General features: G+C 45.0%; 1 protein-coding gene across 1 annotated transcript; it reads right to left on the minus strand.

Annotated features, from left to right (window-relative positions):
- Positions 1–281: 281 nt before the first annotated feature.
- On the minus strand, positions 282–14,554 carry ZNF853 (zinc finger protein 853). The gene is made up of 5 exons (XM_044000281.1): positions 14,498–14,554; positions 14,184–14,322; positions 13,604–14,113; positions 13,201–13,422; positions 282–5,833 (listed from the first exon to the last, which is right to left on the minus strand). The coding sequence occupies exons 1-5, from the start codon at positions 14,552–14,554 to the stop codon at positions 4,962–4,964; spliced, it is 1,800 nt and encodes a 599-aa protein (XP_043856216.1). The 3' UTR covers positions 282–4,961.
- Between the last annotated feature and the right edge of the window lie 244 nt (positions 14,555–14,798).

The following is a 14,798-nucleotide window of genomic DNA, read 5'->3' on the forward strand; positions in this document are numbered from 1 at the left end:
AACTAATTAAGGGCAATCTACTCAGCAGCTCACACCAATGGAATGCAAGCAAGTAATTTTAAATAATTCTTTTACTACTGTGCGACCAATCTGAAGACTTCAGAATCAAAGCAGCCCAAGGGCTGGTTGGTTGGTTGGTTTCTTGGGGGATGGGGGTGGGGCAGGGATTGAGGGGGCAGTTGAGGTAACATCAGCTTGTAGGACTAGTTGTACATAAACCAAGACCCAATCTACAAAGCCAGGAAGATTCCAAATTAATTCTAGGTAAGTTGCAACCTTAAATAAACTGAATCGCAGATAGGCAGTAGTAATATCCATAAGGCATTTCAAATGTGTGGAGTTTTTTTTTTATTATTTCAACATTGTTCAAAATCACATTTCTGTTACTTATTGACGCTTTTTTTTTTCGGCCCAGACCCAAGATTTCATTGGTATAGAGAACCACTGGTAAGGAAACGTTCAAAAATGTAAATCAGCAATCCCTCTAAAATTTAGTCATAAGAGAGCACCTGGGGCACTGAAGGGTTAAGTTAGTTGCTGGGGGAAGGGCCCACCAACAGTCAGAGGTAGTTCACGATTAAAACCAAATTTTCCTGACTTTCCAAGCAGATATCTATCCACTGCCATGCTGCCTCCTCGTGGGACTCTTGGGGTGACTCAGTTTTCATAACATCTATTTTTATATTTTTAAAGGCATGCTTAGCTTTGTGTGGTAATTGTTGTAAAATGTATCTGATGGGTCTACCTTACCTAATAAGGCACCAGCCCCACCTAGGGGAGGCTATGTGAATTGCAAGCATAGAGTACTGCAGAGCCTCTTAAGTTCATGTCTGCAATGGCTTGAGAACCGATCACCTATATCCCAGAACATCCATTCTTCATTCCTAGAAACTGTCCAGCCACTGAAGTCTCAAAGCTGGGAAAATTTCAGTACTCAAGCTCAGGACTTAAGTTACCTTTGGAAATTAACTGGGTCAGGACTAATGGCTCTATGCTCAGAGGGAGCTCAGGGTTCAAAGAGATGCATGATTTGGGTCCCAGAGCTCAGCAGGGTCCTAGCAGGCTCAGGGCAAGAAACTACCACTGTTACATACTACTTCAGTAATATTGTGAGTCAAATGGGCTCATGAGCTGGATTGGGAATTTTATCACCGTTATAACATGAATCCCTTGGCATAAATTTTCTGATCTAAAAATAATCAATATATAACTGATATTTGGAACACAGATAATCATAGTCAAACTCATCATATTGCCTTGCAAGCGCATACTGGATGCTGCCTGTACCTTTGACCTCTGATATCTGCTCAGATTTTCTCTTTCAAAGAGCTCATGTATCTTTAAACTATCACCACAATGCTCTCTGCACATCTGACACCACAAACTATCCTACTTTATCCTCTTTCTTCCCTGAGATTTCATGATTTCTTGGTTCTTCTCTAGTTTGGTTACAACTTCTCAGTGTCCTTTGTTGGATACCAATCATGTCCCACTCCTAAACTATGTGTATTCTCTAAAATTCTATCCTGAGCGGTCTTCTCTTTACACTTTCTTCAATGATCTCATCAGTTATTATGAGTTCTATTATCATCCCACCACGTGTGGGTGTCTCCTATGGTTTTATCCTAGGTCCCTTATTAATCAGTCTATACTATCTCACTTGCTGATCTCATCACTTCTCATTATTATCTCTATTCAGATGATGCCAAGATCTATATATCCAGCTCCAATATTTCTATTAAGCTATAGTCCCACATCACCAAATGCCTATTAGACATTTCATAGGCTTTTCAAACTCAGCATGTACAAAACTATAATTCATTATCCCCCCCTAAAAAAACCCTCCCTTTCCCCTATTTCTTTTGAAGGTACCACCATCCTTCCAGTTACCAGGTTTGTAATCTTGGAGTCATTCTTGACTCTTCCCTCTCCTTCCCCTACTCCTCACTCAGTAGTTGCCTTGTTGATTCTACTTTCACATCTCTTAAATGTATGCCCTTCTTTCTACTGAAACAGCTGCCACCCAAGTTCAGACCCCTAACACCCCTCACTTGTACTATTTCAAAAGCTTCTTAATCCACCTCCCTTGACTCGTGTCTCCCCCATCTAATCTATCATTCACACAGCTGCCAAATTCATATTTCTAAAGCATAAGTCTGACATCACACCCCTGCCCAAGAAGCTCCAGTGACTCTCTAGTTCCTTTAGGTTCAAATTTATCCTCCTCTGTCTGACATTTAAAGCTCTTCACAATCTGCCTCCAGCCTACCTTTCCAGGCTTACTGCATTTTATTCATCTTCAAAAGCTCCATATTTTAACCCAATTAGTCTGAAGTGTTCATTCATGACATTCCATTTTCCAGTTCCGCATCTTTGTCCCAGTTATTGTCCATGACTAGAATGAACCCCCTCCTTACTTATACTTTTTGGAACCCCTAACCTGCCTTTATGGTTCAGCTGAAGTGCCACCTCCTACATGACGCCTATCCATATACCCCCAGTTGCTAATCCTGTCTCCCCCATAAAATACTGCATTTACTTTGTACATATTTTGTATTTGTGTACATAGCTACCCCAAATAGAACATGAGATCTTTGTAGGTAGGGACTTTCCTTTTGTCTCTGCATCCCCAGCATCAAGCATAGTGTTTGGCACACAATAGATACTTGTTGAATTAATGTAACTGACCCCCAAATCTGTATTTCCAGCATCAACCTATCTTTTGAGCTTCGATCTTATATTTACAACTACTTGCTGTATATTTTCATTTCAATGTCCAGCCACCACCTCATCAAGTCTCCCAAGTCCAGCAACCCTCCTGATTTCTCTTACCACCTCTTCTCACCCACCCAGATCCCAAAGCTTGGGGTCATTTTTTTTTTTGCTTCTTCCTCTACTTTATCCTCTAACTACAACCATTTACAAGGCCCTACCGATTATTCTATTTTCTTTTCAGGTCTACAGCACCTGGGTCAGATAAAAGCCAACAGGACCCAATTTTGTAAATGGTTTCAGCACAGGACTTAGCATTCATGATAGGTTGAGGGATTTTTTGTTTTTGTTTTTAAAGATCTTCCATCTCATCCCCCAGGCAACAGATAGTGTTTTTCCTTTGCCTGGGCTCATTCCATGTGACTCAAAAATGAAGGTACTCCTAGTCAAAAGCCTTAAGTTACAGCTGAGTCTGAAACATCAGAATCTTGGGGGGGGGGGGGGAGTGACACCTAGACTCAATTACTTGGCCCGACTTAACTGGGCAAAGTCCTTTGAATTGTAAACAGGAGTCAAAGAATACTGAGATAAGGGCCTAAAGACAGAGATGACTGATCCAAAAACAGAGCAAGACAAGGACAGATACTCTATTTACTCAAACTTTTATTCTTTTTTGTAAAATTTTCTCACTTCCTAACATTTCGTATAAATTTTACAAGTTGTGTGCAAAGAGGATTAGTAGCAGAGGAAAAGGAAGGAATAGGGGTTGAATCAGCTAATGAAGAGAACCAGAAGGGCGTTTGGGGGCAGGAGGTGGGGAAAACCCACCACAGTGGCCTCTCCTATCCAAAGTGCCTCTAGCTCTAAGCTCTAACACTTAGACAAGTATCAATGCTGCTGCTGAATTCCCAATGTATCTTTTTTTTTTTTAGTCAAAGATCATTTCCACAGTCCCCAAGTCTTGCTCACTCATTCCAAGGACTCAGCCCTTCCTACGACCCAATCAAACAATGAGCCTGACCCTTTCACTCCAAAGGAAAACTAAATTATTCATCTTCATCCCCCAGTCCATGAAAGGACACAAAGGTCCTGTACCTCAGGACCTAACCTTGGACCTGGTGGCCTTTTCCCTTGGTTAACTTATGGGGATAAAGGGGAACAGGGAGTGGGGAGGCATTCTGTTCCCTTTGCTCTTGATTTACAGGATCAGTCCCATCAGTAGAATTTTGATTTCAGAGAAAATATAAACTTGGCTTTCCACAAGCTTGGCTTCTCTTCAGCCATAAGAATTATTTACAAAACTCTAAGATCCATAAGGGCAGGCCTTTATCTTAACTAAATTTTCTCTCTCTTTTCAAGTTTAGTGAAGTGGTCTACCCACTGCAGGTGCTTAATAAATGTTTATTAAATCAATTAATTCCATCTACTGCTGGGGAGTCTAGGGAGGAAAGGTGCCAAAGATATCTAGTTCAAACACAAGAGCTACCTTTCATTTCCCCCCTTTCCACTCTTCATAATAACGTTTGCTTTAAAAGGTAGACTCTAAGAAGAATATGTCAGGGGAACAAAGTAGTTCCTCTACCTGACCTTTCAAGGAAAGGGGGGGAATTTAGTCTCTCCCTCCAAAATAAAGCAGTCACTAAGATAGCAATGAGGGTGCTCACCTCAGAGTTCCACATTCTGTACCAACAGAGAGAAAATAAATTACACTCCCTGTCTCTACCCCTCCACTGCTCTATTAGGGAAAAACCTTTAAGAATAGATTAGATTCCCCTTCCCGCCCCCCCCCCCCATCTTGTATTCATGCCCCTGTGTCCCCGGCCCAACCAAGGAGTCTATTTTAGACACTCCCAATACCTTACCTCTTGGAGACCAACCCCGACCGCTGCAGGGTTAGTCCCCAAAGTTCTTAATATCTTCTCCAAGTGCTTTACTACTCCCTAGACCAAAAAAAGAATCCCAGACCAAAGGAGTCCAATATGCTCTAACGATCAGTTTACCTGATTTCCCCACCTTTATCCCCTAACCTTCCCAACTCCCCTCACATTGGCAACCCGATTGAGAGAAGCCTCAACTCCAACCTCCGGTCCCAAGGACCACTACTTTTTAAGCTTCAGATCCCTAACTCCTCAGCCTAAAATGGTCACTACTCCCTGCTCCCTACCACACCCTCCCATTGGGACCCCTTTCCCCACCTAGGCCAGCCTGCCCTCTCCCACCCTTCCCACCCCAAATCTGCCTCCCAAAGTTCATTCAGTTTCTTCGCCCCCTTCTCCAATGTCCCCTATCCCTTCTTCATCCACCAGCTCTGCCTCGGGCTCTCCAGGCCCCAGGGGAGGCCCTGTTAAACCCAATCCGCTCCCACCTCCTCCCCCGTGGAGCTGGCGCTGGTGTCGCCGGGCCTGAGCTTTGTGGCGGAAGCCCTCGCCGCAGTCTGCGCATGTATAGGGCCGCTCCCCTGAGTGGGTACGCCGGTGGCGAAGCAGGTTGGAAGAGACGCTGAAGCGCTTGCCGCAGTCCGCACAGGCGTAGGGCCGCTCACCTGTGTGCGTGCGCTGGTGCTGAATCAGAGCAGAGCTCTCCCCGAAGCGTTTGGTGCAGTACGCACAGCCGTAGGGCTTCTCGCCCGTGTGGATGCGCTGGTGTGTGACCAGATTGGAGTGCTGCGAGAAGCCCTTGCCACACTCCCCACAGCGGTGGGGCCGCTCACCTGTGTGCGTCACCTGGTGCCTGACTAGGTCGGTGCTGCGGCTGAAGCCCTTCCCACATTCCCCACAAATTGTGGGCCGGTCCCGGCTCCGCCGGCGGCGTTTGCGAGGTGCTATTTGGGGCTCCCCGCCGCCAGGACTAGGAGGGGCTGCTACTGACGTTGCCATCGGGGGCAAAACCATCAGCTCCTTGAGCTTTTCAAGACCACGGGCAGGGGGTAAGGGAGTCGGGGGCGCCAGCTTCCGGCCTCGACCACGACCAGCCCCCCCACCACGAAGCAGCCGCGGCTGCTGTAGCTCAGGTTCCTCCTCCTCTTCCTCCTCGCCATCCCCGGATGGAGCTGTGGCCAAGAGCTGCTGTGGGCTGTCATTCCCCTCCTCGTCTTCTTCTTCCTCATTCTCACTCCCATCTCCTAGAGGGGAAAGGGCAGGATGGAGGGAAAGAGTCCGGCTAGCAGTCTCGAGACCACTGAACCAGTTAGGTCTGCTATTGTTGAAAGTTTGGGGATCCTTCTATGCATCCCCTCCCACCTTCTTCCCCTTCCCCTTTGCTCCAACATAGCTACGTCCGCACGTGGCGCCAAAATAAATAACAACAACAATAATAATAACCTTTTGGGGGAGGGACTGCATAAAATAATTGTGGGTGTATGTTTAAAAGGATAGTGTGATATAAATACCATCCGAAAGGCTCTGGGAAGGAGAAATCGAGTATTCAGGTAGAAAAGGGCTAAATCTTAAGTGGGTTCAAATCAAAGGATTAAACAAGTAAGGGATTGCCTCTATCTACAAGCTAATTTCTGAAAAGTCCTGGGACCACGGAGAGGAGGGCACGGTGGCAGAAATCACTGCATGTTAGCCATATATCTGGAAATGAAAGATCAAGGGCTACAAAACAATCTCCGACTAATGCTATTTTTTTTAAAGGGGGTGGGGTAAAGGACATATTTTTCTCCCCTCTGAAACCAATTCATGGTTCTGACTTTACTTCCTTCTTTACCTTACTCTCACCTCACCTTACCTGGTCCAGCTCCTTCCATTTCTCCCTCAAATTAATCTTTGGCCAGGTCAAAACAACAAAAACAAAAAACAAAACAAACAAAAAAAAAACCCTTCCTTTCTCTGATGAGGTCAAGACACAAAGTACTTTCAAATCTGACGGATTTTAAATAACGGGAAGGAAGGGATTGGACTAAGCACAAAATAATTAAAATTAATCAGGAATTCTTTAAAATGAAGTACAGGTATCCCTGGAATAAAGCAAATCCCTCATTCATGAAAAATAATGAATTATGGAATGTTCATTATTTCCACAATTAAAGTTATTTGCAAAATAACGAATTGTTTCAAGTTGCTTGATAACTCGTTGTGTAGAAACTTTTACCAAAAAAGAACTTATAAAGAATACTTAAAAAAAATACTGTCCCCTCAAGTACCTAATAGCCCTCACCATCGACGTTAAATAACAGGAGATATTTTTTTTAAGCCTCTTTAGAACAACTAAAAACTTGGAATTACAGGGATATTTTACAATGGAATAGTGTGGTGAACAAAAACAACAGAATTTACTATCACTCAGGACTACCCTGAAAGAATACTTGGTAATAGTAGCTCAAGTAGATATCACTTTATACTTTTTAAGTGTTTTACATCCGTAATCTCCCAAAGGCTCACAGTTTCTGGTATAATGTTTCAGTTCTAGCACAACATTTATATTTTGTGACTTATACTTGGTGTTGTTTTATCAAAAATAATCATTTTTTTCTCTTTAAGTGTGGAATTATAAAATATTGCCTAAATTCATGTTTGATTTTTCATGACTTTTTTTCCTGAAGGATCTTATCTCCAATTTTGTAATAAAACCCAGTTGGAAAAATGTGGTTTGATAAACATAAATCTTGTTCAACAGCAAAATTTTTCAGGAAACTCTCTCGTCCACAAAATAAAGTATACAGAATCCTGGTTATACCTTCATGTGATTTTCTTTCAGCAAAATTTTCTTTATATTTTCCTTAGACTAACAGCAAAATGGGGTGTGGAGGGTGAAGATGGCCCTTGAAAAAAATTTCACGATAAATAATCTACAAAGTTGATAATCTGCGTGTGGATACTTGAAAGCTGACTCGATTATCTAATTTAGTTTCACAATGACCCTGTAAGGAAAAGAGAGGCAGGTATCATTTATTCCCATTTTCCAGATGAAGAAAGTAAAGCACAGAGAAGGTATATGATGAGTCCTAGGCAACAAAAAGATTCAGACACAGCCAGGACTAAAATCTTACTCCAGTTTTTTACCCACCAAACTGAACTCTTTGCTATCTAGGGTTGTTCGATATCTTCTTAAGATACCGAGAGATTCTGTTCCTTCAGAAAGTGGATAGCAAGTTAAGGTTTGGCTAAAAATGACCATTGAAAAGTTCTAGTTAGCATATCATTAAGTGATGGCTGATAATCCTAACAAGTCCACAACTATAGGAAATTCTGCTGAGAGCTCAGGGTTTATGAATTAAGCAAGAATGAAGTAGCAAGGGATAGATTACAGACCAAGAGTAGGGATGAGAGAATAGAAATAAAGGAAGACAACAAAGATCAAATTTAAAGATGGTAGAGATATCCGGCATCATCCAGTCTAACTCCCTTCTTTTGTAGATGAGGAAACTGAGGCTCATTAAGTAACTTTCCCAGTGTCTCTGATGAAGTAACAGAACTAGAGTTTGAATCCAAGCCTTCTAGGATTCCGTCTAAAGTTTTTCTTTGTTTGGGGCAATTTTGAGACATTTTTTCCAGATTATTCTCAAGTCATCTAGGATGCGTCTGGCTGGAAGTTGCTATATTACATACTATTCCATGATGTAAGATGGGTCTTCATGCCCCCTACACACACATACACACACACACACACACACACACACAGAGACACACACACATGCACACAGAATGAAATATGAAAAGAAACCTACTGTTTCCACACAGAAAAAATATCCCCTCCCAAGCACATTTAAGACTACAAGTAGCTAGGAAGCCTCAGACATAAACAGGAAATCCCAAATATGTAAAACTTCATGACTTTCTGGGGAGTTTCAGGCTTTCTCTGTGCCTTAGTTTCTCTCTTGCAAATATGTGGGTTCTAAAACAGATTGATCAGTTAATGAAAGCCACTGGCATTTACCAACTATAATATATTAAATATATATTATTACATAAATATATATAAATATATACATGTGTGTATATATATGATACACCTATATATACACATGTGTAAAAATATACCTATATATGTTTATATACTGGTGCAACCTAGCCAATTCCTGGCCTGTAAATACCCATCCCCAAATCTACATTGCCATAATATCTGATTTTTTCCCACTCATGTATCATCATCACTTTCTACGATGTGAAAAGACTGTGCTAAAGTCCCCTAGACTCAACCTGAATAGTGCCCGTTTCCCAAAAGTTTCTCTATCTCTGCCATTGAGTGGCCTGAAACTGTGTGAAAATGACTATCACCCCGTCTTTACAAAGAAAAGTTTCACAGGCTTGGGGGAGATGGCCTCTTTACTTTCTTCCCTCACCTGAATGTACTCCTTGCGGGATATCCCTGTCCTCAGAGCACCGAAGGTCCAGCACACATGCTTCATCCCCTCGCTCCATCTTGGAGGTCAAGTTGGTTTTCCAGGGAGCTCTGCTCAGAAGGAGGAAGGAAACAACTCAAATCACTGATTCTCCCTGTGATGAGTCAAGAAACAAAGAGCTCCTTCATCCTAGGACCTATGTGGCCTTTCGTTCCCTTAGAAGGAACACTGACCAACTTTCCCATAAATCAACTGTTGAAGGGACCTAATAAATCAATTAGTGGTACTGGCCAGTCTCTAGCTTAAAGGCAATCTGAAATGTCATTACTATTCCTGGGCCTCTCCACCCCCCCCAAAAAAAATATGTCAAAGGAAGAACCTTTAAATTCACAAAAATGCCACCTCTTTGTCCCTATCAAACTGAGGTACATGAAAGCAAAGTCAGTATTCACTGGTGTAATTTCAGAGAAGCCAGAACTAGTGAAGAAGCTCTGCACAGACCAAGAGAAGCTACTGGACCCACCATGGTCAAGATGCTGTTTAGGGAATAAGCACAAAAGTGCTAACACTTCCTCTCCAATCTCAGTTGCCACAGCCTCTTTACATTACTATAAATTAAAGTTAGATGAGTATGTGGGATTCTAAGAAATAGGTCATATTTGATCCATCAGAACAGAGAATATATATTGCCCTTCCCAGTTAGTAATTTAGAGCCCTGGCCTCCAAATCCTGCAATCTCTCTTCAGCCTGAGAATTATAAGACAACACCACACACATAAAACAGGCCGGCCTTCTGGTCTATCTATTGCTCTTCCCCAAAATTACTGCTTCTTTCTCCCACCTTCCTCGATTCCCTTCCAAAACACCAACATTCAAGAAGCTTCTTCTCTTAAATCCCTCCCCACTTGATCCTTTTATGAAGCCATCCCACTTCAAGCTTTGATTAACATGTTGATTTCACCAAAAAACTTACATTTATTAAACAATCACAAAAATATGACATTATCTTAGTTATTTGGATTAGATATGGTTCATGTTCTCAGAGAATGTAGAATTCTTGGGGATACGATGTAGACAAGATATGTAAATTTAATAGAACACATATAAAGGCAAAATAAACTGTATAAATGACAAATGCCAGTTAATAAATGTATATAAAGTGAGAATTTACAAATTTCAGTGAGTTGCTGCTGTTGGAAGGGTTCTTATATGAGATGTTGAGTTAGATTACAAAAGACTGGAGGAATCTTAAGAGAAAGGGGAAAGGAAGGGTAACAGACAATGCATGTAAAACAGTTTGGAGGTTTGCCTAGCAATTACTGAGAGTACTGTTTGGAAGGAAAGATGAGCTGTTGTTACACAAAAAAGGAACTGGACAAAGCAGTTCTCTGATGCTTAAACATAGGTCTTGGTGCTGGGAACCTAATAAGTCCATTAGTGTTATTGACTGGGAAAGACTACGTAAGGACTCTGATGTAAATAAATTGTATTTCTGGGGCCATTCTAGCCGTGGCAAACATAATAGCCTGAAGGGCAGAAATCCTGAAATCCAGGAGCTAAATTAGTGTAGCAGGAGTCAAGTCATAAGTCATAAGTAGGACAAGGGCTTTGGTGATGAAGGTAAGATGAAGAAACAGAAATGAAAGACTCATTGGTGCAAAAAAGCAGTGGAAAGATATGGTAATGGATAAGACTGGACATGGCAGTAAGCTATGAAAGCTATCACCATACTGATCTCTCCCTTCTCTAAATTCCTATAGCCTTACTGTTTAAATCATCTATCCTGGTGCTTAATGAGATCCACCTAGTACTGTCGTATAAACAAACACTACTAAATTATAAGCTTCCAGAGAATAAGAACCATGTTATAATCATCTTTGTATTACCCACAGCAAACAATTCATTGTATAATATTGAGTACTCAATAAAGACTTGTTGAATTAAATAATGAAACAAAAAACTGATACTCTGGGAATCCCAACAGAGATTCCCCTAGCATAAGCCTAGGTTACTTATAAGGTTCCTTCCAACTCCAAGACCCTAGGATTCACTATGAAAGCAGAGGGACATTCAGAACACAGGTAGGGTCAGGAGGCAAATGAAGAGGGCAAAGGGTTTATAAACCAACTGCTATATCAAATGCATAGGTGTTAAGCTTTAGAACCATAAGGGGTCATCAATTTCATCTGGTCCAGAAGTCTCATTTTGCACCCAGGTACTGGAGATTGGGACCATTATGAAGTCACAGGAAACTTTACCAGGAGTGCAGAGCTTGGCCTTGTGCATCATGCTTATGATCCAGGGCAGTTCACAGCTACTTCCACGAGCCACCTCAAATTCTATGGGGCTCAGTTTTTCTAGTGTTTTTTGAGGATGTGAGTTTTTAAAAGCTTCACGGGCAGAAAAGCCAGAGAAGCACTGGTCACAAACCAAACTTTTGAATTTTGTCACAAGGAGGTTATTGTGTATTCCACAGTATAAGAGAAAGATCCTATGTTAAAGAGAATCCAGAGCATGTTGAATGTTCAAAGGGCTAAGCACTAATAATAGTGCCTTGCAAGTGGTAAGCACTCAAGAAATATTTAGCTGTTATTTCATAGATTATAAACTCCTAAAAGACCTAGGACTTAATATCTCCATATCATGAAAAACCAAAGGATGATGTCCTAGCCCATGAAATCCTTAGTGAGTTGTTGTTGGTTTTTATCACAATGTAGACTTAGCCAACTTCTCCAAAAGTTCTTAGTTTTTCTTTCCAGCTTGACCTAGTGAATACATCAATGGTCTCCAGCCATCTAATCCCAGCAGAAGCCCAGTCAGTTTAAGAAACATTAAATATAAAACAGTGTAAGAACTTGGGAAAGGGGGCAGACAAGGGGATGAAATGAGGTTGTTGTGTAGGTTTTTTGCTTTTTTTGTTGGAAAGAAGAGGTGACATATAGGAAAGGAAAGCTGAGAGAGAGGTCAGAATGCCAGGAAGGAAGGTACAAGCAGTGTGAGCCTAATTAGATCACTCCCAGAGAACAGGTGGTCTACTCACCAAAAGGGAAATGGTCATGCAGTTCAACCAATGATATTTATTAAGTACCAATTACAATGCATTTGCTTGGCAGGGGAAAGGCAAAGTTAGATAATCCTCTTAAGGAACTGACTATCTAATAAAGTGATACATAAATACCTAAAAAAACAAAACACAACATACTTAGAGCATAGGAAGGGTAGAAAGTGCTATGCTAGGTGCAGGAGAAGAAAAGATGGCACAGAACCTGAGAGAACTAAAAGGTTGAGAAGCCCAACTCTTGGATGTCAAGTAAGTTCCAGGAAGAACAGCAGTATTTGAAGGATGGAAGAGAAGCCAGAAGGGATAAAATAGAGTCAGAAAGAGGCCTAAGGAAAAAGGAAAGGGAAAGGAACTAGAACAAGATATGAAGTAGGGAGAGAAAGAGATAAAAAGTTGAGGGGAAGGAGGAGAAAAAAAAAAGCTGGAGGAGGAGGAGAAAGATAGGGAGAAAGAAAAAAGGCAAAAGAGGAAAGGAAGGAGAAATCAGATAAAGGAAATAAAGGAAGGAAAGATAAAAGTGTAGAGTGGAAAAGTAGAGAAGATGAAGGAGGAAAGAAAAATGAAGGAAGGAGAATGACATGAAGGACGGGAGGAGGGAAGGAGAAGCGATGGAGAGGAAGATGAGGGGGAAAATAAAGGGGAAAATGGGGAGAAGAATGAGAATGAAGGAAGATGAGGGGATGGAGGTGATGAAATAGAGGGGAGAAGATTAAGGAGAGAAGGAGATGAAAGGATGAAATGAAGGGAGAAAGGAGATGGGGAAAAAAAACCATGAGAAGAAATAGACGAAAGGATGAAAGAATAGTTGAAGGAGGGAAGATGAAAAGGGAATGAAGGGGAACGTGGAAGAGAGGGAAGGAGCTGAAGGAAAGGAAGGAGGTGAGGGAAGGAAAGGTGGCAGCAGCACGAGAGAGCAAAGCGGCGTCTGCACCAGCCGAGGGAAGCGGGCCAAGCCGAGGCCTGGCTGCCAGGGAGGAGAGAAGTGGCCAGGGGAGGCCGGACTGGCCCCGGCCTGGCCCCGGCCTGGCGGAGGAAGGGAGGAGGGGGAGGACGGGGCTGGGAGCATTGTGTGGTGTTGTGCCGAGTGAAGTGTGTCCGCCTGCCTGTTCTCCCAGCCCCGCCCCCGCCGGGCCCCCGAACTCACCGGCGAGAGGAGGGGGGACGGGCAGCTGGGGCTCGAGCTGCGGGCTCCCCCCGGCTCCCCCCGGCTCAGGCTGCTTCCCCGTGCCGGGCTGCGGGCGACCGGTCCCCGTCTGTCCCCGACGTGGCGAGTGGGAGCCGGGGCGGGGACCAGGGCTGGCACCGGGGCTGGGGCTGGGGCTGAGGAGGCGGCGGCGGGACCGGGCCGGGGGCGGGGGGCGGGGGGCTGGGGGAACAGGAAGTTCCCCCTCGGCATCCTGTCTCCGCCCGGCCCGGCCCCGGCCCCGCCGCTGGCCCCCCTCCTCTCCACCCCTCCCCCCTTCTTCACCTCCCCCCCTCCCCCTTTCTCCTGCTCCGCCCGGCCCAGCCGCTGCTGCTGTCCCAGCCGCCGCCGCTCTAGGCTGCACCGCGGCGGGAGCTCGGTGGGCTTAACCCTTCCCTTCCTGGCTCCGCGAGCCGGCGGCCTGAGCTACAGCGCCCAGAGCTGCTGTAGTGGGCCACGGTCCCGGCCCCGCGACCCCCGAGCGAGGCACAGCTGACTTCTGTGCACGGCCAGGGCGTCCAGAACCAACACACCCCCAGCGCGCTTCCCCCGCCAGGCCCTGACGCCCCTACGAACTTCGCGCCCCTCCTGAGCCCCTCGCTACCTCGCACCTCTCGGGCCCCTCTCGCACCCCTCCTGCTCCCCTCGCTACTTCGCGCCTCTCGCGCCCCTCCTTCCCTCGCTGCCTCGCGCCCCTCCTGCGCCCCTCGGAGCTTCACACCTACATGCCTAACCCCTCGGAGCTTCGCGCCTGTCAGGCCCCTCTCGTGCCCCTCCCGTGCTCCTCCTCCCCTCGCTGCCTCGCGCCCCTCCTGCACCCCTAGCTGCTGCGCGCCTGTCAGGCCCCTCCTGCGCCCCTCACTGCCTCGCGCCCCTAGAGCCCCTCCCGCACCCCCACTGCGCCTCTCACAGCCTAGTGCCTCTCAGGCCCCTCCTGTGCTCACGCCCCCCCTCCAGCCTCGCGCCCCTCGAAGCCTCTCGCCTCTTAGGCCCCTCCCGCGCCCTTCGAAGTCTCGCGCACCTACAGGTCCCCGAGCCCAGCGCTGCCAGTCTGAGCCAGTCTGGGAGGCGGCCGCCCAGCTCCTAGGGCAGAACTAGGAGCCCTCCCACCCACTACCTTCATGCTGCGTGTTTGTGCGTGGGTTCATCAGTTTAGATGCGTGTGTTTCTGATGCAGTGTGCACGTGTATAAGTGTGTGGGTCTGAGTGTGTTTCTTTGGCTCTGTCAGTGCCATTGCCCACTTTATATCCGTGGGACCTTCACTGCGTACGTGGTTTGTGCATGGGTGCGGATGGATCCGTTGTCGGCTCCCATCTTTGTAAGGCTTTTCGGAACGCTTCTATCAGCATCTCTCAGCGTGTATCCGTGTCAGTGTATGTCGTTCATGTTGGTGTCTCTGTCAGAACATGTGAATCTGTGTATTCGAATCAGTATGTGGGTGGGGAGATGAGTGATGCAGGACACTATTGTTAGAGCTCTGGGTCACCTTTATTTGGATTCCCTTTCCTGAGGGCAACTCACAGTGAAAAGGAATGGATACCCTCAGGGCACAGTGGAG

Source organism: Dromiciops gliroides, chromosome 1 (genome assembly GCF_019393635.1).
Source record: "Dromiciops gliroides isolate mDroGli1 chromosome 1, mDroGli1.pri, whole genome shotgun sequence".
Lineage (NCBI taxonomy): Eukaryota > Metazoa > Chordata > Mammalia > Microbiotheria > Microbiotheriidae > Dromiciops > Dromiciops gliroides.